General features: G+C 45.9%; 1 protein-coding gene across 4 annotated transcripts in view; it reads left to right on the top strand.

Annotated features, from left to right (window-relative positions):
• Positions 1 to 26,350, top strand: part of WDFY4 (WDFY family member 4) — a 1,820,746-nt gene that overhangs the window by 1,234,287 nt on the left and 560,109 nt on the right. For all 4 annotated transcript variants that reach the window (XM_069611160.1, XM_069611162.1, XM_069611161.1 and 1 more), the window contains one exon: positions 24,819 to 24,904. In XM_069611160.1, the coding sequence (XP_069467261.1) occupies positions 24,819 to 24,904 (86 nt within the window). The remainder of the gene's footprint in view (positions 1 to 24,818; positions 24,905 to 26,350) is intronic.

Below are 26,350 nucleotides of genomic sequence, written 5' to 3'. Positions count from 1 at the left end.
TGAATCGAAGTGGTCCTGCGACGGATAGAGCTAAATCCCGCACACAGTTGAAAGTCTTCAATTTTGTTGAAGTAGAGAAAGTTTGGTAAAGTAGATACATTTGGTATGAGTCTGGCAGAGGGAGACCAATTGAAGGTTTTGTTTTAAAGTGGGTCTGAACCCAGCAGAGAGGGGCCCGGGGTGAACAGTAAATCACCTGAGAAGTTATACATGTGAAATCCTAAGAAGAGAGGAACTTTATTTTGTTAAAGTGGGTCTGAGCCCGGCTCAGGGGGATCAGGGGTGAACCGCAAATCACCCGAGAAGTTGTACATGTGAAATCCTAAAGAAGAAAGGAACTTTAATGTTTGTCGTGTTGCATCAGGCCATCTGAAATAAGAGACTTTGAATGGCAAAGAGACTTTGGCACAGAAGGTCCTGATGTTAAGGTTTTGAACTTCATCCTCATGCTACAGAAGCAAGAGAGTGAGCTAAGCTCAATTGTGCCACTTTGTCCTGTGCTAAAAACATGGAGAAGGGTAGCCAATGGCTTGAATATCCTGACATATCATTTCTTGAACACTTTTCTTTTGCATAACTTTGTTTCCCACATTATTTGTATTTAGAAGTAAAGATTGGCAATCAGTGTATTATGTGATAAACCTGAGGGTATTCTCCCAAGTAGATGGGAATCCCTTATTCAGGTGGTCACAGAAGAACTGTTTCTCTCAGATTCCAACCCTAGGAGTAAAAAAGAGCGAGGGAGGATCACCTGGATAGGGGAGCCCGGGGTTATGCTCAGAGGAATGCCCCAGGGGAGAAGCGGTATTGTACCAAAGAAGTAGAGGAGGACGAGAGCCCTAGAGTCTTTGTAGGCTATCCTACTTCTGCCTCCCTTCCTTCCATGAGTCTCTCTGGCCCAGATCCAATGACCCCTCTGTATACAACAAACCCCCTAGACTCCCAAATCCAGTTACACCCAGAAACTATCTCTCCCAGAATCCCTGTTTTCCTGTGTCCTACCCGAACACTCCCAATCATTCTTTTCCACATCCCTCTGATCATTATTTTTCGAACTCTCAATCAGAATTGACAAAACACTACGGTTCCCATAAACCCCCCTATTCAAGTCACAAACCCCACAAAGTTCACTTTTCCGACACAAACACTTTCACACATCACGAAAGACGACGGGCAAACACCAAAGCCGTTTACCTGACATGTCCCGACGCCAGGGTCAAGCAAAGTCAGGCAATTAACCAAAATCACACACACCTGACGGCCCTTTCCCTGCCCCACAAGGATAAAAGGTGGAGCATGAGAGCACAATACGAGCAAGGCAGACTGCACGACGAGAGAGCTAACTCAGCATGGCAGTTCAAGAGGAGGAGAAAGACGGCGCAAACCGAGAGGGTGACAAGGAGAGAAGCAACCTTGCGTTTTCCGAGCCAGGCCCGTGAAACCTCCACAGAAGGAATCGTAGGCAGCAAACAATAGCCAGCGTTTGTTGCAGCAGATGTCAACGGTACACAGGGCCCTCCTCCGCTGATAACCAAGCCGGGGAGAGATGCTTGCCACTGTGGTACTGGCGTTTACACCAGAGACAAGAAAAGCCAAGCGGTTCATCACAGCCGGTGAGTCGAGGGGAGAGCCGATAAGAAATTGAACTGTGTTGAACAAAAGTAGCAAGTGGTTAATTGAACAAAGTACAAGGAACTGTTAATACGAGAGGGGAAAACCATCTACAGAAGAGTCAAGCACCTCATGTTACCAGAAGGCCTTGGGAAAGGCGCGGAAAGTGGGACAAAGTGGTCATACGGGGGTCTAGCAAAATCTTCAGTGCAGTCGAAAGTCTTTGACCGGCAATTGAAGGTAAAACTAAGGGAAGTGAATCCAGCACTTTGTGAATTGCAAAAGTTGGCAAGAGTGAACCCGACGGAGGGATGCCAATGTAAAGGAGGCAGAGTCTGAAGTCCCAATGTACAGTGTGTTGACAAGAGTGAACCTGGCAGAGGGATGTCACCATGAACTGTTTAAAAAGACAATAATATTTGTGAATGTCACAGAAGAGATTGTGTTGTGAAGCCATAGTGGGCCCGACGGAGGAAGACTGATATGTGAGAACGGTCTGAGCCCGGAAGATTGGGACCCAGAGGTTATGTTATGTTATTTGGCATTTATATAGCACCTTATGTATCATTGGTATGATCTCAAAGCGCTGGGAGGTTGAATGCCCTCGGGGACCGTAGTTCAAGTCAGTAGAGAGAGAGAGAGAGTCAATAGGGTGTGTGGGTGTACCCAACATGTGGGCAGCTGGTGTGGCAGTTGCATGATAGCTGCTTTTTAGCGTTAAGTGTGGTGGTGGGGCGGTCAGTTGTATGAAATCAATCAAGTTGTAGAAATCAATCTGGGTGTCAAACCCAGATTGATTTCTGGCTGCGTTATGCCTGAGGAGACGCATATGCTAGCGGGGTTTGCAAGCTGTGTTTAATTAGGATGATGAGGAGTAAGTGGTGGATGTTAGTATGAGAACAGGTATACCAAATGTGTCATAGTATCGTTGTGTTCTTGTTGAGTGGTGCTGTAGGAGAGAGTAAGCGTGGTAGTGTGAATGGTGGTCATCAGTAAAGTGCTTGAGATCGAGTAGTCCTTCTGTGCCATGTATTCTGTCCATTTTATTTACTCTGTCTGTTCATTCCATTTTGTCTGTTCATCCATTTCGTCTGTTACATCTATTTAATCTAATAGTCCATTCTATCTCTTCCATCCACTCGACCCGACATCCATGTGGTCTATTTCATCCATTCCGCAGACTCATTTCGTCCTTCTCATCCGTTTAGTGTGTTCTCTCCGTTCTATCCTTCCTGTTCATTCGATCCGTTCTATCTGTTCTATCCTTCCTGTTCATTTGATCCGTTCTATGAGTTCCATCTGTTCTATGTGTTCCATCCACTCCACATGTCGCATCCACTCCACCTGTTGCATCCACTCCACCTATCCCATCCACTCCATCTGTCTCATCCACTCCATCTGTTCCTATCTACTTCCTTTGTATCATGAACTCCATCTTTTCCATTCCGTCTTCTGTATCCGTTTCATCCACTGCATCTGTTCCATCCACTCGGTTCATTCCATCTATTCCATCTTTTCATTTGTTCCATTCGTTAAGTCTACTCATCCTTTCCATTCGTTTGATCGGCTCGTTCGCCTCATCCGTTCTATCTACTCATCCGTTCTATCTGTTCGATCCCTACCATCTACTCTGTGTGTTGTTTCCACTCCATCAGTTTCATCATTTCTATTTGTTCCATCTAGTCCATCTGTTTTCTGTTATATCACTCGTCCACTTCGTCTGTTTCATCCACTCCAATCACTCCATCCACTCATCCACTCCATCTGTTCTATCTAGTCCATCCGTTCAATCCACTCATGCGTTTTATCCACTCATCTACTCTATCCATTCCATCCACTACATCCGTTCCATCCACTCGCTCCTTTCCATCCACTCCCGCTGTTCCATCCACTCATCTATTCCATCAGTTCCATCCACTTCGACGGTTCCATCCACTTCGATGGTTCCATCTACTTCGACGGTTCCATCTACTTCTACGGTTTCATCTACTTCGACTGTTCGATCCACTTTGACGGTTCCATCCACTCCGTCGGTTCCATCCGTTCCATACATCCTACCCATTCCATACACTCCATCGGTTACATACTTTCCATCTGCTCCATACATGATCGATCTGTTCAATCACGTCTGTCTGTTCCATCCATTCTATCCACTACGTCCGTTCCATCCACTCCATCTGTTCGAACTAGTCTATCTGTTCCATCCACACCATCTGTTCGATCTACTCCAACTGTTCTATTCTCTCTGTCTGTTCCCACTCCATCCGTTCATCCCCAATCGATCTGTCCATCCTCACTCGATCCGTTTCATCTCCACTCGATCCGTTCCATCCCCACTCAATCCGTTCCATTCCTGACCCCATCCGTTCCATTCCTGACCCCATCCGTTCTGTCCCCACCCCATACGTTCCTTCCCCACCCCATCAGTTCCTTCCCCACCCCATCAGTTCCGTCACTGTTATATTGGTTTCATCCGTTCCGTCCCCTTTACATCCGTTCATCTTTGTTACATCCGTTCGTCCTTGTTACATCCAGTCATCCTCGTTACATCCAGTCATCCTTGTTACATCCGCTGCCTCACCTCCATCCGCTGCCTCACCTCCATCCGTTCCCTCCACTCCGCCCTTTCCCTCCACTCCATCCGTTACATCCACTTCATCCATTTTTTTTTTTTCTTCCCATCTGGTCCATCTGTTTCAACTTCCGTTCGTTCCATCTATTCCTTTTGTTCCATCTAACCATCCATTCCATTAATTCCAACCAGTACGTCCGCTCTGTTCCATCTGTTCCGTCTGCTCCATCTGCTCCATCCACTCCATTCATACATTCTGACCAGTAGACTCGGACCAACCAGCTCTCCGTTCTATCCGTTTTATTCACTCTATTCGTTCCAATCACTCGATTCGTTCAATCCACACCATCTGTTCAATCCGCTCCATCCGTTCTATCCATTCCATCTGTTCTATCCACTCCATTTGTTCCATCTACTCCCTTGGTTAAAATCATTCGCCATTTCCATCCATTTCATTCCTTTATCCACTTGGTCCATCCACTCAGTCCTTTCCACGCATTCGATCTCATATTTCGTTCATTCCACTTCATCCGTCCCATCCACATCATCCGTCCCATCCTCTTCGACCGCCCCATCCACTTCGACCGCCCCATCCACTTCGACCGCCCCATCCACTTCGACCGCCCCATCCACTTCGACCGCCCCATCCACTTCGACCGTCCCATCCACTTCATCCGTTCCATCCACTTCATCCGTTCCATCCACTGCAACCGTTTTGTCCCTTTCATCCACTTCATCTGTTTTGTCCCTTTCATCCACTTCATTTCTTCTACTCAGTTTAACCGTTCTAGTTTTCAATTTTTTTGATCGGGTCTCTATGCTGGATTGTTATTTTGATTCGGCAACCTTGGGTTTCTGTTTAATGTGGCTGTTAACCATCACCCAATCACATGTGAATATGACAAGTGAAATCTTTTGAATACAAGCCAGAGTGAACCCGATGGCAGGAGGCTGACATTCGAGACAGGTCTGAGCCCAGAAGAGGGGGACCCAGGGTTAAAGCACCATCCCTCTAAATACAATTAGAAAAGGAACTTTTGTTGGTAATTTTTAATACATCAGGTCTTCGGAGGCAAGAGACTTTTTGTAGAAAAGAGACTTAACTACCGAAGGTCCTGATACCTGAGAGTGGAACTGTAGTCTCGTGCTGGGAAAGCTTGAGCGTGTGCTGTGCTCTGGAGTCCCGCCTTGTCCTGTGCTCAAAATGTGGGGAAGGGAGACAGTGACTACCGCATCCTGACGTATTATTTGTGAACACGTCTTTCTTTCCTGTGAACCCTATCCCACGCTCTTTCTTTGTATTTAGCGTAAGGATTGGCAATAGGGTTTTCTTAGTATAGGCCCTTTTATTTGACAAGATGCCACTAGGACTGCCTTATTATAATTTGATGGTCGTAGCTTGCTCCCATTTTAGATTTAGGTTTAGATTAGGTGTTGTTTCAACCGAATATACAGTTCAATGAACACCCTTGAACTGTGATCACTTGTGTCTGTCTTTACTGTTGCCACCATGAGTTCCGTACAATTAGTGTAGGCCCTTTTATTTTGACAGACTCGACTTGGACTGCGTTATTATTATTTGATGGTCGTAGCTTGCTCCCATCTTTAGATTTAGGATTAGATAGGAATTTTAAAAACCCAATTGAAGTTCAATAAACACCCTTGAACTGTGATCACTTGAGTCTGTCTTACTGTTTGATACCATGCCTTCTGTACATATGGTGTCAGGAGTGCGATGCGACTCATTTGAGACAAATTGGGGAACCCTAAAATTCCATAAGCTTAGTCATAGAGCCTCATATTCCTCTACCGTCACAAAAGAATCCATAGGATTTGATATCTGTAGCAGCAGAGAAGCTGCCATCCCTCCATGGAAAAGAGGAATGATTCCCACAGACTCAGTCCTTATACCCTCTCCTGAGTGTTATATAAGATTAGCTCAAAACTCTGGCCTAGCCTGGACGTTTGGTCTGGATGTTCTAGCAGACATCATAGATCCTGACTTCTTAGGAGACATAAAGGTTCTCCTACAGAAGGATGGCTAAATTCTATTTGAAGTACATCGTGGTAAAAAAATTGCCCAGGGAATTCTTGAAAAGGCTCTATATCCCTGTTTTATAGAGAGTGAACCAGAAGAAACTCAGAGAGGTACCTTAGGCTTTGTGGAAGCTTATGAACCATCTTCCACGGAGGCAAAGAGGGAAGAAGGACCTACCATCTTTCCCTATCTAGCCTTTGCCCAGCAAAATGCTCCAGCCCTCGCATAGGCTTTCTTACAGGTGAAGCCTGAATGGGACGGATTAGAGAAGGAAAGTCCCTTTTTCATCCTAAGGCAAGGATTACTATATAGAAAGGAAACCTCCAGAGAAGGTTTAAGTAAAACTCAGTTAGTAATCCCCAAAACCCATCAGAAGATGGTACTAGAGATTGAACATTCTCATTTGATGGGGGTACACTTTGGACAATCAAAGTCCCAGGCACACATCAGCGGGAGGTTTTACTGGCCAGGTATCCATCCTGATATAAAGAACTTCATTCAGACATGTGAAATATGTCAGAAGACCAGTACGCATATTCCCTTGCCTGCCCCTCTGAACTCTTTAGCAATAATAGAAGTCCCTTTCTACCGAATTGGGATGGATATCGTTGGACCATTGGAAATCTCTAGACTGGGTAACAAATATGTCCTCGCAATCGTTTATTACGCTACCCGATACCAAGAGGCATTCCCCATGCGGAACAACCCAACCAAACACATTTTCAAACATTTATTGCCATATTTTTGCAGGGGTGGATTCCGCAAGCAAATTCTAATGCATCAGGGATCCAATTTTATGATCAAACGCATGGATGAAGTCAAGGAATTGCTCCATATTTCAACCTTAAGAACCTCAGTTTACCACCACCAAATGGACTGATTGGTAGAAAGATCTTTCAAAACACTTAAAACGATCCTAAGAAAGTTGGTAGACAAGGATGGGAAAGTCTAGGATCGCATGATTCCCTGGCACCTATTTGCAGTAAGAAAGCCCCATCGGGTGTCCACGGGATTCTCTCCTTTCGAACTACTTTATGGTAGAAAACCAAGAGATGTCCTATATATGCTCCGGGAGATCTGGGAAGAAAGGAAAGAGGCACCTATTCCCCTCTCACAAACAGCTACCTGATTGCAAGAGCATATGAAACTTGTTCGAAATCTAGTCTATACTCACATGAAAAATGCCCAAGTACAACAAAAGTACACCTACGACAAGAAGGTAAACTTAAAATGTTTTTCAATAGGACAAAAGGTATTAGTCTTCTTACCCATCTCTGAAAATAACCTTGTCTCAAAGTGGCCTGGGCCATATGAAGCACTAGAGCAAACAGGGACCTGCCCCTTTAAAATAGCCCAGCCTGACAGGAAGCAAAATTCCCACCTCTACCACGTAAATCTCTTAGAAGTGTGGATAGAAAATCCTTCCGCAGCCACTGCCTCAATACTGTCTTCTTTGGTACCAGAGGTAATAGATCATTTTGAATTAATTCCCCAAGAACTATCTAATCAACAACAAGAAGACTTGAAAGATTTAGTTACGACATTCCCTGATGTATTCTGCGAGAAACCAGGAAGAGTATACAACACTTATCATTATATCAGCACTCCAGAGGGAAAAGTGGTCTATTTGAAACTATATAGAGTCCCGGAAGCCCGTAGACAGATAGTGGTTGAGGAAGTGAACAAAATGCTAAGGGCAAATATTATCGAAATCTCTTCAATCTCATGGTCCTCCCCTATTGTGTTGGTCCCAAAGCCTGATAATTCCTGGAGGTTTTGCATAGACATCCGACAGGTCAATGCCATCTCCGACTTTGATGCCTATCCTATACCGCGCATCGACGAATTGATTGATAAACTCGGAAATGCCACTTCCTATCAACCTGAGATTTAACCAAAGAGTACTGGCAGGTCCCAGTACATAGACCTGATAAGGAAAAGACAGCTTTCTCGACGCCACTGGGACTATTCCAGTTCAAAGTCCTCCCTTTTAGCCTACATGGGGCCCGCCACTTTCCAGTGGCTTATGGACAGGATATTACAGCCCCACTCCGATTTCTGTGTGGCTTATGTTGACGATATAGTCATTTATAGGAAGATTTGGGAAGACCATCTTTTCCATCTCTTCACTATTATGAGAGCCCTCAGAGAAGCCAGTTTAACTGCCAATCCATCCAAATGTAAGACCTCAGAGCATTCTTAGGATTAATCGGTTACTACTGTATGTTTACCCCTAATTTCTCAGGCAGAACAGCTAGGTTGACAGACAAATTAAAGAACGCTGCACCCCAGAATTTTCATTGGACTGATGAGGACAATGTATGTTACAACAGCTTAAAACAAAAACAAAACCTTTGCCAGAACCCGATCCTAAAGGTAGTAGATTTTCAAAAGAATTTGTGCTACAAACCGACGCCTCTCTTACAGGCTTAGGAGCAGTTTTGTTGCAAGTTTGTGATGGATTAGAACACCCTATCCCATTCAGTAGTCGCAAATTCTTCACATGTGATAAAAAACAACTCTGTATTAGAATTAGAGGCCCTTGCCATCAAATGGGCCATTACCCATCTAAGCTACTATAGCCTAGGAAGGAATTTCACACTCGTTACAGAGCATTCTCTCTTAGTGTGGATATGCCAATGAAAGTGTGGATAAGCCAATGAAATGACTCTAACCCTCGAGTCATGCAATGGTCCCTAGACCTGCAACCCTACTGTTCCACTGTGGAGCACCGAAAAGGTAAAGACCAGGGGAACGTCAATTTCCTTTCCTGGTTTCCCTGTGAAACATATGCGGCTGCATCGCATAGGGGAAGGCCATGTGAGAAACCAGAAGTTGTCGCACCCACTAGTCCCCGGGGATCTGTCTTCGAGGTGGCCAGGACACGGCCATCGCTTCTGGATCCAGTTCCTGTGGGTGGACCAGTGTGGAAGGATCGCCTGGGTGAGGGGACTTTGGGGAGTGGTATTCGGATACCAAATGGTGAGACGTGGTATCCCCTTCCCTGTAACGCCTTTACCCCATTCTACCAGGTAGGATATTTAGGAACTCTACCCCACCCCATTTTACAACACAAACACTTTCACACAGACAGCCTGCTGTGCAAGAAAACAGACTAAAACCCAAGCATTATACCTGACGTGTCCCAATGCAAAGGTCATACGAGGTCAGGCAATTACTGACCATCACACATCTGACTTCCATTAAGTTTCCCCACAGGGATAAAAGGCGGAGCACACTCTGAGTGAGGCAAAAGCACACAAGGAAACAGAAGTTTCTAGAAGGCAGCTGAACAAGAGAAGAAAGACAACAAAACAGAAGGGGATAGTAATGAGGGAAGTTCCCTTGACCTTTTCAACACCGAACCATTACTTTCCAGAAACCTCGAGAATAGAAAGCGTAAGACCAGGAAACCAGGCTTAAGAATACTGCATTGTGTGTCGGAGTACCAGGTGCCATCCCACGTCAATAATGAAGGTGGGCAGAAGTGGCAGCTGCCATGGTGCCATCCTTGGCTCCAAGAACAAAGCAGTGTCAGTGAAATCAACACAACTGGTGAGTTGGGGAGACTGATACTAGACCGGTCTGTGTTGAAGCCAAGGTTGCAAGCAGCAACACTGTATGGCGAGCGCTGGAACGAGCATTGTTATAACACGTGTGATAAGAGATGCAAGTAAAGTTGAACTGCTGATGAGTGATTGAACTTTAAAAGCAAGATACAATACCTTTGACAGAGTGGTCTGGCTCTGTGTGGGTGCTCAATCGAAGGTCTCTATAAGGTATCCAGCTAAGAAGTGGCAAAAGCAAAAGTGAGGAAAAGGTTATATCAATAAGAGAACAACTAATTGTGAATCTAAGTGGGCCTGCAATGGGTCGAGCAAAATCCTATGCACAGTCGAAAGTCTTTGATTCTGATGAAGTAGAGAACATTTGGAAAAGTAGATCAATTTGGTCCGAGCCCGTCAGAGGGAGACCAATTGAATGTTTTGTGAGTGGGTCTGAGCCCGGTGGAGGGGGACCCGGGGTGAACAGTAAATCACCTAAGAAGATGTACATGTGAAATCATATATAAGAAAGGGACTTTAATGTTTGTCATGTTGCATCAGGCCCTCTGAAATATAAGACTTTGAATGGCAAAGAGACTTTGCTACAGAAGGCCCTGATGTTAAGGTTTTGAACTGCATCCTCATGCTAGAGAAGCCAGAAAGTTTGCTAAGCTCGAGTATGCTGCCTTGTCCTGTGTTGAAAACGTGGGGAAGGGAAGCCAACTGCTTGAATATCCTGACATATCATTTTTTGATGGTATTACTCAAATTGTTCAAGTACAATTGACCGAATGACACAATTGATCATATTACAGTGGTCCTAATTGACCTTCTGCACAATTGACTGTATGGTTATTTTTATATATATAATGGGTTGGGTTGGGGTAATAATAATATAAGGGGATGGGGGGGTTAGTGGGGGTTTGGATTGGGTGGGGGTTGTGCAGGGTTTCCCCCCACATATATATCCTAATTGACCGTTTAAATTGGGTCAATTGTGCAGAAGGTCAATTGTCATTCGGACAATTGTCATTCGAACAATTTGTATGCAACCTTTTCGAACACTTTTCTTTTGCATAACATTGTTTTCCACACCATTTGTATTTAGAAGTAAGGATTAGCAATAGGTTTACAACTATAGGCCCTTTTATTTTGACAGACTCAACTAGGACTGCGTTATTATTATTTGATGGTCTTAGCTTGCTCCCATCTTTAGATTTAGGATTAGATAGGCGAATTTCAAACCCAATTGAAGTTCAATAAACACCCTTGAACTGTGATCACTTGTGTCTGTTTTACTGTTTGCTACATGCCTAGAAGACATGTTACACATTGGTACTGTTTATTACCCTCTTCTTTTGGTTTTGCCACAAGAATGCAGGTTATTCTCCTCTCCTCCTGGATATTGTATATCAGAAGGGCCTCGTTCCTGACGCTTCTGTTTTCCCAATTTCACATCAATTAACTGCTGACAATCTTTCTTTCCTTCAACTGCTTCTCTTTGGCTTAGGTAAGGCTTGTTGATTTATTGCTTGATTATTGCTTTTTCCATATTCTCGCAGCAATAGCTACAATCTTTCTGAAACAATGGGCCTCATTATGAGTTTGCTGGTACAGTAACAATGGTACCAGTAAGCTTGCCGGTACCGTTTTTAACGGACCAGCAAACTATGAGGTCTGCCCGCGGGCACTCGCGAGCAGTCCATGTCGTATGCACCTAAACCATTCGTGAATGATGCCAGTGCATCCGGCCTCCCCATTCCCATTGAGCCCTATGGGGCTCGAATGGGAAGCATTTTTTTCCTGCACCCGGGAATGGGCAATTTACTGGGTCCGGTGGAGCCGTAATGACCTGGTAATTGCCCATTCCCAGGCGCCGGAAAAAATAATTGTACTGCCGGTCTCATAATGAGGCCCAATGTTCTCTTGTTATTTAGCGAACATAGATTATTTGCTCTGTTAAGTATTGCCCCCTCTTTACAATGGTGGTTAGGGTTATCTTGCTTCAGTATTGTCTCTTCCTGACTTTGGCAATAATGCTGATATGTATCTGGTTGCAGAAGTGCCCCTCCTTTACTCTGATAATGTTGTTGGCTTTTATAACATTGTCTGCAATCATTCTTCTCTTGCCTCTTTACAAATTTTACTAATTTTGCCAATCTGACTTCTTGATATTAGTTTGGTATTCAAAATAACTATTAGGGTTCAGAGGTTGCGTATGCAGGGTACCGGGATTACCTGTCACTGGTAAACTCACCAGTGTCTGCATACGCGTCCGTGCGGTTCACTTTACCTGCTAGCTCTGCTTCTTCTTCCTCTGTCTGCACGGCTGGCCACTTTTGGATTCCCACGGCATATGCCAAACAGGAAAGGAGCTTTCCTCACTCCTAGTGAACGCTGGTGCTCGCAGCCATCGGGACACTGCATACAAACCAGAGAGCCTCTCTCTCTCCAGGGGACAGTCTGCCACAATGCTGCTCCCCGCAGAGCAACTTCTGCAATTCAGGTAGTTTGCCTTGGAGACCCTCTCAGAACCGACATCCGCTGCACATACGGCAGCGGCCCTGGCATTTGCCTTCTTCCACTGCAACAGGCAGTCTTTGCAACTCCCCCATTTTGTTCTAATAGCCTGCACCAGAGGGAGCCTTATATATATTCAAAGGTTCCGCTCAGGTTAGGGCCATTAGAACCACTAGACTACACACTGCACTTTAGTGCATACAAATTCCTCTTCCTCGTTCCATTTCCTATGGCATTGTGGGACTTGAAGTCCCCAATGTTCGGTTTACCATTTCCTTTACAACCACTAACTTCTGCTTTAATGAATTTACATTGTTTAGTGACTAAATCCTTAGGAAAGAGTTTTACATTGTCTAATGGTCGATTCAGCAATAAGGAAGGATTATATTCATCAGACGTCAGAGGGTTAATAGTCTGATTCCCATTTACATCAATTCTCTTATTATCACAGGATTTTTCCCTACCCTCCATATGGGCATCTTTGTGAAGGGAAGTTTGACTCTGACAACAATATCCTGGTGCCATAGAAATCTCCCTCTCGGAAGAAGACAAATACTGCTTGTTTGTTTGTTTGTTTTATTTATTTATATATATAGCGCTCCAGACCCAGAGGTAGAAGGGCGCTTCAGGAAGCGGTTACATGGTATGATATATACATTTTTCATTATACAAACATTTATACAATTTACAAGATGGAAGCATAGTTAAACAACAGCAGTATCCTCAGATATTTTGAGAGAGGAGGTAAATGCTAATTTTTGTTCAGTAGCCATCCAATAACATGTTTCCTAAAAGTCTGAAAGGACTCAATAGTTTTAATGTTAAGTGGTAAGGTGTTTCAGAGTTGGGAGGCAGGCACCATAAAGCTGGAACCTCCAGCTCTTTTTAAGGTAAATCTAGGTACTGTCAAGCATAAGGTATTAGAGGATCTGGTAATTCTAGTGGCAGGTTTCATGGTGAATCTATTGGTGAGATACGGTGGGGCTAGGTGGTTTAAGGCCTTATATGTGAGACAGATGGTTTTCAGGTCGATCCTTTGTTGTATGGTGAGCCATTTGCACGATTTCCTGGCTGTGGAGATGTGCTCTCGCCTGGTGATGTTTAGTGCTGCTCGTAGTGCGTTATTTTGGAGTACCTGTAGTTTGTTAATTATAGATTGGTTTGCGCCTAGGTACAGGCTGTTGCAGTAGTCCAATTTGGCCTGTATGAGGGCCCTGGCCAGTGTAAGGAAGCTATTAAAGGATAGAAAGGGTCTGCTGGCCCTGATTAGCTTGCCAGTGTAGGCAGTGGCTGAGGCGGTCATGTTGATTTGTTTGGTGAGGTTAGTGTTGGCATCAAGGTAAAAGCCAAGGGTTTTCACACTTTTAACAATGGGAATGGTGTTACCATCGATGATAATGTTATTGTAGTTAGGGCTAAATTTCGACAGGTTACTGGGAGAGCCGACAAGGAGAAGCTCCGTCTTCTCATCATTCAGGCATAAGCCGTGTATGGCCATCCATGCTTGAATGATGGAGAAGATTTTGTTAATCCAGATGACGTCCGCGTTGTAGTTGCCTGAGATGGTGAGGAATATCTGGGTGTCGTCTGCATAGTTGGTGTATGTGACACCCAGACGGTCCAGTTTGTCTAAGAGTGGCTTTGTAAATATGTTGTACAAAGTGGGAGAGACACAAGAGCCTTGTGGGACACTGCAGGTGATGGGGTAGGGTCTGCTGTTGCTATTGGTGAGAAAACCCTCATAGTTCTGTTAGCCAAAAAGGATTGTATTCATATGATGGCAGAAGAGGAGAAGTGAGCTGCAGATGATAGGTGGTTGCAGAGGATTTTATGATCGACCAAATCGAAGGCCGCTGAGAGGTCTAACAGGAGTAGGATGGCGGCGTTACCTTTATCTTTGATTTCATCAATCTGACTTTTGAAGTCAACAAGGGCAGTTTCTGTTCCATGTTGAGGTCTAAAGCCAGATTGATGCATTCCTAGCAATTGGTTAGATTCCAGGTAGTCCTGAATTTGCAGGTAAGCGACTCGATTTTTAACAGGAATGGGACTGTGGTGATGGGTCTATAATTAGTGGGTATGGCTGGGTCTAGTGATTGTTTTTTAAGAGTGGGAGAACCCAGGATTGTTTTAGGTTGCTGAGGACTGAGTTATTAGCTAAAGACAGGTTAAATAATTTGGTGATGAAAGGGGATAGATCTCTGGCTGCGTCTTTTATGATCTGGGCAGGGCAGCTGTCCCCTTTGCAGTTGGAAGGTTTTAAAGAGGTGATGATTTTTTGAACTTCCAATATAGTTACCTTCTTAAATGTGAAGCCTACATTGGAGTCGATGGGTGTTGGTGATCTAGGGCTGGTAGACTTACTACTGGCAAGTTGTTGACATTTATCCTCAATTTTGGTTTGGAGTCCTGTGATTTTGTTGTTAAGGGTGTTCTGGATGCTGGTGCACCAGGTTTTGTCTCTCGTGCAGGTGTCTATGGGTGGATTGGGATTTTCTAATTCCTTTAGTATTTTAAATAGTTCTTTGGTGCAGGACCCTGCCTGATCTATCCTAACGTTATAGGCATCTTTTTTAGTGTAAATTATCTCATTTTATATAAGGTGGAGATATTCGTAAGATTGGACTTGTTTTCAGCAGATGGATTTGTTTTCCATAGTAGTTCTGATTTAGCTTTCTTTTTTCTAAGTATTTTAAGTTCAGGGGTGTACTGCATCGCTTCTAACGGAATCCTCCTAGTCCTTTGGGGTCCTTTTCCTCCCAGGTGATCCAACGGCTAATACCACCCCCAGGGTTAGGGTCAGGTAGCAGCTGACTTCCCCTGGCCATCTGGATGGAGACTCCAGGCAAGGATTCTATGAGGCGTCTGCAGGATTCATCACAATACCCAAGGATTTGTCACTAGACATCCTTGGCTACTTTGATAAATTTAGTCACAGAATTACAACGCATCTACCTCCTCCGGCCCCTCAAGATGCTCCAAGAAGGAGCCCTCCAGTGCTGCCCTCACATCAGGACATAGCTCTACCACCTCAACCTCCTATGCTGATGCCTCAGTTGTTCTTTGTCCCAGTGCCAACCCCCACAGACATGGATACCGGTCTGGACACAGACACATCCCAGCATACGCATACTACGGACAAGTGTGATGAGCTGGTGCCAGCAGATGGGGAGTCTCCTGATCTACCATGCCAAGATTCACCACCAGACGAGATAGGTTCTTTGCACGCACTGTTAACATGTGCGGTGAAGCTCTTTAATCTTGTTTCGGAAGAGCAGAGGAAGCAGAGCTTCCTGTTTCAGAGACGTGAAACCTCCAGGAAATTAGACGTGGCCATCCCTATGCTTGATGACATCTGGTAGGATGGCTTTTTGGTTATGAAAAATCCATACTCTGCTCCTCCAAATAAGGATCACCTGGAGAAGAAATATAAAGTTCTGGATACTGCACCCAAGTATCCTCGCACTCAGCAATGCCCTGACTCTGTAGTGTCAGCTGCGGCAAGGAAGAGATCAGTCAACCCTTATTCTCCATGCATGGTACCCCCGGACAAGGTAGGAAAGAAACTGAATGCTTTTGCAAAGCAGGTGATTATCACGGGGTGCCTCCACCATTAAGGCATCTAATTCTCTAGCCATTCTTTCCTGATACAACATGGAATTGTGGTATTAGATAGAGACTATCTGAGATTTCCTGCCGGACGATAAAAAGGATGAATTGCTTGCTTTATTACACAAAGGAGAGGCTGCTTCGGACCATGTCATCACCGTAGCCCTAGATATGGCGGACAAAGGTTTCTGCCAGATGGTTAATGGAGCACTGCTGAGGCATCAAGGGGGGTTAAAAGTGACAATGTAGTAGACATGCCCTTTGATGGAGGGGACTTTTTTGGGAATAAGGACGACAAGACCCTTCAGGCAATCAAGGCACACATGGATACAGCCTGTCCACTGGGCACCCTGTAGCAGCGGAGACAGTCCTTCCAATCCGGTAATTATAATTGTTTGTTTATAACGTGCTTAATAGCGGGGACCAGTTTCTAAGCGTGAGCCCGGGATTCAAACCTGTGTTGCTATGCATTCTCTTGCTTCCAAGACAAACGCGTTGCCCCTGAGCTATCCTCCCAGCCCAAAGGACTGATTCTTCAGAACCTCCAGGGATTATCGATCTTCATACCACCAAACGTCTTGCACCAGCTCGCAGGAGGCATACTAAGGGAGGTTGTAAGCATATAGAGGTATGCAGCGAAGGCACAGAGCTTCCACCCACATGCAAACCACCAAGGAAGCCTGACCAACACCAGGACCCAGGCCCGCACTTCAGCACCCCAGTGGCAGGCTGGTTGCCTCAGTTTTTCGATCAGTGGCACAACATCTCCACCAACAAAAGGGTGCTCAACATGATTCAACAGGGTCACACCCTTGAAATTTCTGGGCAAATGCCCTTCCATTCCACCAATCAAGGAAAAGGAACAACATCTGCCCGCCTCTTACAGTAAGTTCAGTGCCTACTAAAAAAGGGAGCTATAAAAGCCACCTGGCTACTGAGGGTACTTCAGATACTTCCTGGTGAGAAAGAAGTCAGGTGGGTGGAGATCCATCCTCAACCTCAGGATGCTCAACAAGTTCTTAAAATCACAAAAGTTCTGCATGGTCAAGCTACAACACGTTCTCGACCAGCTGGAACAGGGAGAGTTCCTCTCCTCTTTGGACTTGGAGGATGTGTACTTCCACATCCCCATACATCGCAAGCACAGGCACTTCCTTCCCTTCATGGTGCAAATCAAGTATTATCAGTTCAAGGCTCTACCTTTTGGCCTAAAATCAGCGCCATGAGTCTTCACAAAATGCCTAGCTCCAGTGGCTGCCCATCTCCGCCATGCAGGCATTTATGTCTACACATACCTAGATGACTGGTTAATGTGCACCCCCTCACAACCACTAGCCCTGCAGCACACCACAGAGACCATCCAATGCCTCATTTTTTAGGGATTCTCCATCAACTTAACGAAATCAGGCGTATTGTTGTCTCTGAACGCTCTGTTCCTAAGTTCACGACTCAACACACTGTCATGTCTGGCTACCTCTACGAAGGAGACGGTCAGCACCATACTCCACAAGATCAGCAGCTGTCCACGCTACGAGTGATGACAGTCCGCTCCATCAAGTCTCTGTTAGGGATGAGGTCTTCCTGCATCCCCTTGGTTCCTCACTCTGGACTACATATGAGACCTCTCCAGGAGTTTCTAGATGCCAGGTGGCAGCAAGTGTCAGGTTCCTGGAATGACAAGATCACCCTCATTCCAGCGTTCTGCTGAACTCTCTATTGGGAGAATCATCGCGAGCGCCTCAAGCAGGGCGCTCCCTTTCGCCTCCTGACACATCAGGCTATGGTAGCAACCGATGCCTCCATGGAGGGTTGGGGAGCCCACACAGGCCAATACCAGAGGCCTGTGGCAGCTGGAAGAAAGGGCTCTACAAACAAATGTATTGGAGCTACAGGTAGTTTTCTGGGCCCTCACGTCCTTCAAACACCCACCCCAGGGCAAGGTGGTTTGCATCTTCACTGACAACACCACCACCATGTTCTATATCAAGAAGCAGTGAGGACCCACTCTCCTATGCTGTCCAGGGAAGTGCAAGTGCTGTGAAACTGGGCGATATCACAGAGCATTTTGCTCATTCTGTTTCATCTGGCAGGGATCCACAATACCATCGCAGATTCCCTCAGCAGGGAACTATGATCCTGACACAAATGGGAGCTTCATCAGAGCCAAGATCTTCTTCTCTTCTCAGAGTGGGGTCACCCACAGATTGAATTGCTCATTACAGCATCCAACTCCAAGTGCCCCCGGTTTCCCAGTCAATATTCTCAAGTGAGGAGCCTCATGGGTGGGGCTGTTCCTCTATGCATTCCCTCAAATTCCGCTTCTACTACGAGAGGTAAATACACTCAAACAGAGTCACTCCAAGATGATTCTCATTGCTCCGGCATGACCCCGCCAGATTTGGTACTCCAACCTCCTTCACCTGTCAGTGGATCCTTGCATCAAACTACCCCCTCTACCGGACCTGCTCTCCAGAGACAGAGGGTCTGTTCTGCATGACGCCCCAGCCTCCCTGACGTTGATGGCTTGGCTCCTGCAGCTCTAGGATTTGGACAGTTCACATTGCCTTTAGAATTCTGGCAAAGGCTAGGGCTCCATCTACTCTATCCTGCTACAAGCACAAGTGGAAGCACTTTACTGTATGGTGTCATTTGCAACAACTCAACCCTCTTTGCATCAAGGTTCATCAAATCTTGCCATATTTTCTGTAATTGGTGAAAGCAGGGCTTGCACACACACATCCAATAATATCCATCTTGCAGGTATCTCGCTATACTCGCACAGCTGGAAAGCCTTCCCTGTGGTCTCATACTGGTTAAGGAGTTCCTCAAGGGTCTGTTCCTGGCATTCCCTCTGGTAAAGGCCCCAGCACCAGTGTGGGAGCTTAATGTGGTTTTCACCAAGTTAATGGGTCCTCCATTTGAATCCCTCCACTGGACGTCATTAAAGTCTCTATCACGGAAGACTGTTTTTCTGGTGGATATTACATCCCCCAGACGTCTCGTCAACTAGAGGCTCTCTCCTGAAAGCCTCCATACTTGACTTATGAACAGACCAAGGTGGTGCTACGCACTCCTTAACGCCAAAAGTTCCATCAATGTTTCACCTAAATGAGCCTCTGGTTCTGCCCGTATTCTTTGGCTCTCCCGCCTCTCTTGCGGCGAGGGCATGGCACTTGCTGGACGTTGCCTGTGCTTTGCAGTTTTATATGGCACACACAAAAGACGTTTGCAGACTTCACAACTTTTGGTGTCATTTGTACCTGTTGAAAGAGAGAAGGTCCTGTTGAAGGCTTCCATTTCCAGGTGGCAATCTGGCTGCATCTCGCACTGTCATCGGCTTGCAAACAGGCCTCTGCTAGGTAGACCTACGTCGCATTCCAACAGTGCCATGGCTTCTACCACTGTGTTCCTATCTGGTGTCCCCCTGATTCACATCTGTAGGGCAGCTACGTGGAGGTCTACCCACACCTTCATGAGACTGCATCGAGATTCCAGGGAGGAGTCCTCTGTCGGCCAGGCAGTGCTTTGCGACCTATTTGTTTAAAGTGAGTGTTTCAGAGGTGAGTTTCCATTGCTTGTGTGGAACTGTACCGCCTTCCATTGGTTGTGTATGTGTACTGCTGTGTAATCGCATTCATAAGCATGTGAATCCATGAAAGATCCAATGCTGGAGAAGGAGCAAGTTACTTACCTATAACTCCTGTTCTCCAGCATTGGTGTCTTTCATGGATTCACATGCAACCCTCCCTCCTATCCCTTTATGGCTCTCTTCTTGGTTCCTGCTGCTGCATTACGTGTGCTTAGAAATGTGAAGATGGCCACTGTTAGGAAAGATTTCTTAATTGTAGGTAATTTTCCTTCCATGTGGCAACCCCTAAACTTTTTGCTGTTGTTTTCACCCTGATCTAGACTTGCCAGAGAAGCGCAGCCTTCCGCCGCACTCCTCTGGGCTTTCGCTCCATTCTTATGGGGAAACTGACATGCCCTTAAGACAGTCAGTACCGGGAAACGTCTTTTTCCGTAGTTCTTTTCTCATGTTGCAGCTTTCACGCAACATGGCACAAGAGGGCACTGTAAGCTAAGTTACTGCACTCTTGGGTCTCCAGTCACTCTACAGGCCCTAGACACACTCTTTGGATTGTTAACGAACGGTGCAAGTGAATCACGGACGGAACTGGTGGCAGCGATCGTTTCTTTGTGTTTTGAGCTCCTTTTGGCTGTTTAAGCGCGTTTCTCGCGCTTAGCTCAAAATGGTGGCCTGGCTCCCAAAATGGCCAGACCACAAGGCTCTTTGTCCTGCCCGCTGACCGTCTTGCCCCCTTCACCTTTCCCAGGTCGAGCCGACCCGGGGCCTTCCTTATTTGGGCATGTAGTTTTCCGCGAAACACAGATGCTTTCGCGGGCTTCTACAGGCCTTGTGTGTGCCTCCAGGATGTGGGCTGGGATGTCTGGTCCCAATACACATCCTGGGTGCCAGAGAGTCTAGTGTGTCTTGAATGCCTGGGACCACAGTGGTCCGTGATAGGTCCACGTATGGTGTGAGTGTTTTGTGAGCAGATCTCCCATTGGGTCCTCTCCGTTTTGGCGCGAAGGGAACCCTGGATAAGAGGAGGCTGGAAACACCATTACCATGTCGATCTCCTGAGTTCTCATGAACGACGGATACAGGAGCCAAGTATCCTGCAACTAAGAGGCTGAACCGAGAAATCGCTGGTGACCCGCTGAAGGACTGCTCCTCTGCACTGCTGTTGCCCTGTGAGACCATTCTACCTCTGATCGAACGAGAAGGCCTGTACTGGTACTTTGACCCTTTGGAATAGTGGGAACAACTATTCTCGGCATCTTCATCATCTCCTGCACGTAAGCCTTCGGAAGCGTCTCTGGGCCATCCAGTGGACTGACCAGCCTACGCAGGAGTCTTGCTCTGTTACCGCCGTCAGGTTGTGTTGTATTCTGAGTCGCCTCCACTCTCACATGATTCGTAACTTGGCATTCCCAGGTCTGAAGTGAGAAGTGTGCATTGGGCTGAAATACACACGGCCGCTTCGTTGCCCTGCTGTGGTAACAATCTGTGCGGGTTCACTGCGTTGGGGACATCCTCAACTCTAACTTCTACTGCCGCGGAATCTACACGATGCCTAGACGTCCCCTGCTCGTATCTGAACCTGCCAGCCCTGAAACTGACGCGGAGAAGCCTGGGTCTGCCTGCATCGGGGACCGGTGAGTAGCAACGCTAGGAACTGGTCGCCCTCCTACAGTAGCCTGTAGCTTTTCCTCACTGTGTTAAACAGCATGCCTTTTTCGCACTCACGCTCTGCTTCTGCCCTCAAGTGGAGGCCGCGCTTGAGAAGCGGAGCTCTGTTTGCCCTCCTTTGTTCACCGCTCTGAACTGCCTGATTTCCTTAAAGAGATTCCCCTTGGCCCGTTGGCACCAGCGTGTGCAGGTACGTTTGAGCACAAGGCTCCACTCTTCGTAGGGCTCTGACTTCCTTCTAGTTAGGTGTCCTCTGAAGGCGAACTGGGTCTAACGAGTACTTGCACTGCCTGTTTTCCTCCCCATCTAGGTGGTCTGCATATTTCATGCTTCTAACTCTTTAGACCCTTCGGTAATTGTATATATATTGTATTTGATTGTGATGTGTTGGTTTACTTGAGTTTTACCGTGATTCTTTACTATGATCAATATTACAGAGGCCTTGTAATAAATGTGTCTATATTTTTAATATAACACCTGCTTGGAGTAATTTGTAAGTGTCCTTGCTTTTTGTGCTCATTGCGGGATTTCAGTCACCCTCACCCCTCTTGAGACCTAGTCTTGACCGCCGCCATCGCTACCCTGATTGGTCTGGCTTGTCCAGAGGTTACCCTGTTCCAAGAAACTAGGCTGGCCTTCTGAACCTCTGCCCCTCCAGGACAGAGTTCAGAAATCAATCCATCTTAACAGCCACCAGGGGCGGAGCCAAGGAGGTCTGATGTCATTGTCTGGGGCAGTATGACCCAAAGTGACAGTAATAAGCTACATAGGTGGCAAGCGTTTTTTTTTTTACTTTAAAGCAAATCTGCTTCCATATTACACAGGTTTCCCAGCCTGACGACGGGGAACAATCAAAAGCATGTGAATCCATGAAAGATACCAATGCTGAGAAGAGGAGTTATAGTACAGGTACTTGTTCCTTCATTTTGGGTAGGATTGTGACTTTCTTCTTGGTTCCTGAGAGACTTGTCAATCTGTCCTTGTTCTGACAGCATGTTTCACGCCTACAGAACAAGTACATCACAAGCATCGCCAGTGCCAGCAGTGCACGCTCTTCACCCATGAAAGGTCCAGCACAGGCAACAACAGTGCAAGGTTGTCACCAACAGAACAGTTGTGGAATATGAAGTAGCAGGTCACGCTGTCCAACACAGGCAGCAGTAGTTGAAGCGCCTGTGACACATCGCCCATATGCTCCACCCAAAGAGAAAAGGAGTAGAGAAATGCTCACTAGCTTAACTGTAGTGTTTTCAGGGTTGTCCATTCAGTGGATCTCCAACCCACTCATCAAATGAGGTCAGACGTGTGGTTTCCGCTTCACAAGACAAGCAAAGCAAGACCAGGTATGCAGAGAAAAAGAGCAGAGATGAAATCCTTAAAAGCAAACATGATCCAGAAAAAAGTAAGAGGGGCATCCGTGTATGTTCTGTAATCCAGAAGATGGAGCGTAAAACAAAGTGCACTGCATAGAGAAAGCAGAATCCAGATGCAGTGAGACACCCACAAGACCAAAATAAGCACAAGAACATCTCATGATGGTAGAATGCACTAAATGTCTGCAATGGCAGCTACCCTTGCGTAAGGTCAGACTGGCCTGACAAAGTCAAGACGCAGAGGAACGCCTCTGAAGAACACATGCCTGGCAAAGCCAGGAGGTTGCTGAACATCTCAGAAGAACGCCTGGCAAATGCAAACAGCTATTAGAAGTCTCTGAAGCATGGCTGGCTGACAAAGCAAGAGGCTGATGGAAGTCTCTGAAGAACACATGCCTGGCAAAATGTCTGGCAAAGCCAGGAGGTTGCTAAACATCTCAGAAGAACGCCTGGCAAAGGCAAACAGCTATTAGACATCTCTGAAGCATGGTTGTCTGACAAAGCAAGAGGCTGATTGAAGTCGAAGGCTTGCATAACAAATAAAAGTGGCTTGTGGAAGTCTCTGAAATATGTTTGCCTGATGAAGCTCAGAAGCTGTCAGAAGACTACAAAGTAAGCTTGTTTGACCAAGCCAACAATCTATTGGAAGTCTCTGAGGCACACTTGCCTGACACAGGCAAAAGGCTGATGAGAGTCTGTACGAAATGTGTGTGATAGTGCCAATAGGTTGGTGTTAACCTCTCACAAACGATTGCCTGATAACGAACAGAGAACATTGAGAGCTTTTAAGAAATCTTTGCCTGATAATGCCAATAGGTTGGTGGGAGCCTCTAAGTGACAGTGGTGTGACAAAAGCAAGAGATCAGATGTAGCTCTAAGTAACACTTGGGGCACAAACGTTAGAGGATGGGGGGGGACATTTGAGCCAAGGAAGTGCGCTGTGGACAGCCTTTTAAGGGATACTTGGGTGTGACCAATCCAAGAGGTTAATGATTTCCTTTAAGAGAGGGAAAGAGGTGTGCGCCTGATGATACAGAAAGCTGGAGTAACCCCTCAAAGACTGTCTTCTATATGATAACTTTTTATTTTAATTTGACGTTATTTGTAATAAAAACATGATCTTGGGTAACAGTTTATTTGTTTAATTGCTGATGAGTGACCACGCTTCTTTCTCACAGAACAGTCCTTACCTGCAGCACTACAAGCTTCATTCACATAGAACAGCTACAGTGCAGGCATCTGCAACGCAAGCTTCTTCCCCCCCATACCACAGGTCCAATGGTTACCAGCAGTGCAAGCTTCCTTCACACAACCAGTTCAGCGCACGCTGTCCCAGTTCCTACTACTGGTGCACAAGCTCATAGCCTGAGCCCACAGCCTGGTAACCTGTGGCTGCTTTCTGCTGCACTCACCTTTTGCCCCTCCCCCAAAGTTAGCACATACACAGTTTGGCAGGCAGCAATTGCACAAATGATTCTGCCGGTTTGGGTCTATTTGACCTGAAACATTTGACCTAATCACATTTGATTTAATTTATTTGACCTTTTTTAGGTCTAAAATACGGGGGGAGAACCCTGCAAACCAACCCCACTCCCCCTTGACCTAATCTATACCCTTACCTACCCCCGTATATATATTTAATTAAATTTGACCAAAAGAATTGTCAACAAATTCGATCAAATGTTTTAGGTCAAATGTTTTTAGGTCAATTATGGTCAACACTCTTTTCTGCAAGTCACTGTGGATGGCATCTGCAAATGTGGGATGTTTTACCTTGGTTCAAGACCTCAGGGAGGAGAGTGTTGAGCCTGGCGTTATCAAGAAGGAAGTGCAGCTTCATTGAAGGAAATGTCAAGCATGCCGCTGGCCCCGGAGGACCTCCGATTCCTGTACATTGGCAGCCAGTCACCCTTCTTGCTTGCATATCACACCAACACTTAGGAGTGAGACCTCTTGGTACTCTGCGACTCCTTGCTAAGGATGCTGAGATTGGCAAGGTCCAAGGGCAATGAATACCAATTGTCATGATTTGTCTTTTCTTCTGGCATTGCATCATGCCAGAGTGTCTGAAAGTGCTCCCAAGCAGCCGAGGGCTGCATGCAAACACTATGCAAAACGAACAAATCACCCGAGAGCAATGAAGAGGGGATAATGAATGGTTATAACCAAGCGCAAGGGCCTAGCAGCGATCTGAGTCACTATGGCGGCATTGAGGCGATGTGGAAATGAGTGCTTGTTACAACTGATGACGTGATGGATAAACTACCTCTCTTTAAAAATGCTATTTCTATTACAGGACATGGCTCTGGAAATCTTTTTCAAAAATGGATATTCCAAATTTCTAGTGTTTCCCAACAAGGATCGTAGCAAGGCCACAAAAAGGTAGGACCACATTGTCTGAAAATTGCTGTCTTCTTGTCTCAGCATACCGCGCTTTCGTGCTGCTGCGTGACCCTCTCATACTGTCCTCGCAGTGACTAGCACTCTGCGGTGTCCTCGGCTGTTCTCGTGATGGGCATCACTCTGCATTGACTCAGGCAGTACTTGCTAAAACCAGTAAACTGACCAGTCTCAGGCTGTGCTTGCTATGAGCAATAATACGACATCTTTCAGGCTGCATTTGCTATTGTTATACCCAATGGTCTGCGTTGCCTCACACTGTGCTTGTGTTGTTGTGTTGGACGACAAAGGCTTTGCACTATCTGAAATGTTATGTTTGATCAATTTCCCAGCCAGCAGCTTCGTAGGCCATCAGTTCTCTAATTACAAGATGTCCAGATCATCCCTTTTCCCTGGGGATCCATTTTCGAAGTCCCAGGCTTTCATTTAACAGACTAATGCATTCTGGGAGTGACAGCCTTTTATACTGAAACATATAGTCGTGAGAACCATTCAATTGGGGAATGTTCATTCTCTTCTCACCTTTCAAAAAGAGCTGCACCCCCTACTGTTTGAAACATCCGTCACTCACAACTTCTAAGGCTTCTCCCACTGGCCCTTCTATCTAAATCCAGAGTGAATACCCTACAAAGATTCTTCTATTATTTACTGCTCCCTCCTCTGTCCGCCCCCTAACCCGCAATGTCCCCGCAACCTGTTCATCTGTCCCCCTGTCCACACTCTCAACTTGTCCCCTCTATCATCAGAACTCCCTATTGGCTGCTTTTAGTTCTTCAGCTTTCCAGTCTTGCCTTCCATTTTTAGCTTGGCCATGGAGCACCCCACACTTTTCCAGACTCCTGATATTAATTGCTCCTCACTGTAATTTTTCTGATTATGTCAACAACGCGTCATATACTTTCTGATTATGCAAATTAGGTGTAATGTTTCCAATTCATATTCTGTCACAACATATATTTGACCTTAATATTCTTGTCCCCAATGTGTCTTTATAATATTCCAGTACTTGAGTGAGCCAACCAAACCAGGTTTTTAGGATAACCACTGACTGTATATCTAGCTTATATTTAGAATCCACGCATTCCCTTTTATTTTGCGTGGATATCTAGAAAACATGGATAGGATTTGCCTCTTGAGGGATGAACGTACGATTGCCGTGCTCGATATATGTATTTTGCATGGTTTTAGTTGCGCAGCGCTTTGAAACTGCGATCTGGCCCAACCTACATACAACTGCATGAAGACATTATTTGTAAAAGAAAATCCTGGGATTCCAACAACGTTTTCCTGGTGGTGTGGGTTCAGCCAGCCCCCCTAGAACAATAACATCCTGGTATTGGGAATGTGGCCGAGGGAAGACGTCTGGAAACAACAAGTGTCCACCTCTAACTCTGGTCGAGCACCCCATCAGAAACCTTGGAGTTCTGA

Source organism: Ambystoma mexicanum, chromosome 8 (genome assembly GCF_040938575.1).
Source record: "Ambystoma mexicanum isolate Mex_15411 chromosome 8, UKY_AmexF1_1, whole genome shotgun sequence".
Taxonomy (NCBI): Eukaryota; Metazoa; Chordata; class Amphibia; order Caudata; family Ambystomatidae; genus Ambystoma; species Ambystoma mexicanum.
This window is presented reverse-complemented; position numbering and strand designations above follow the sequence as displayed.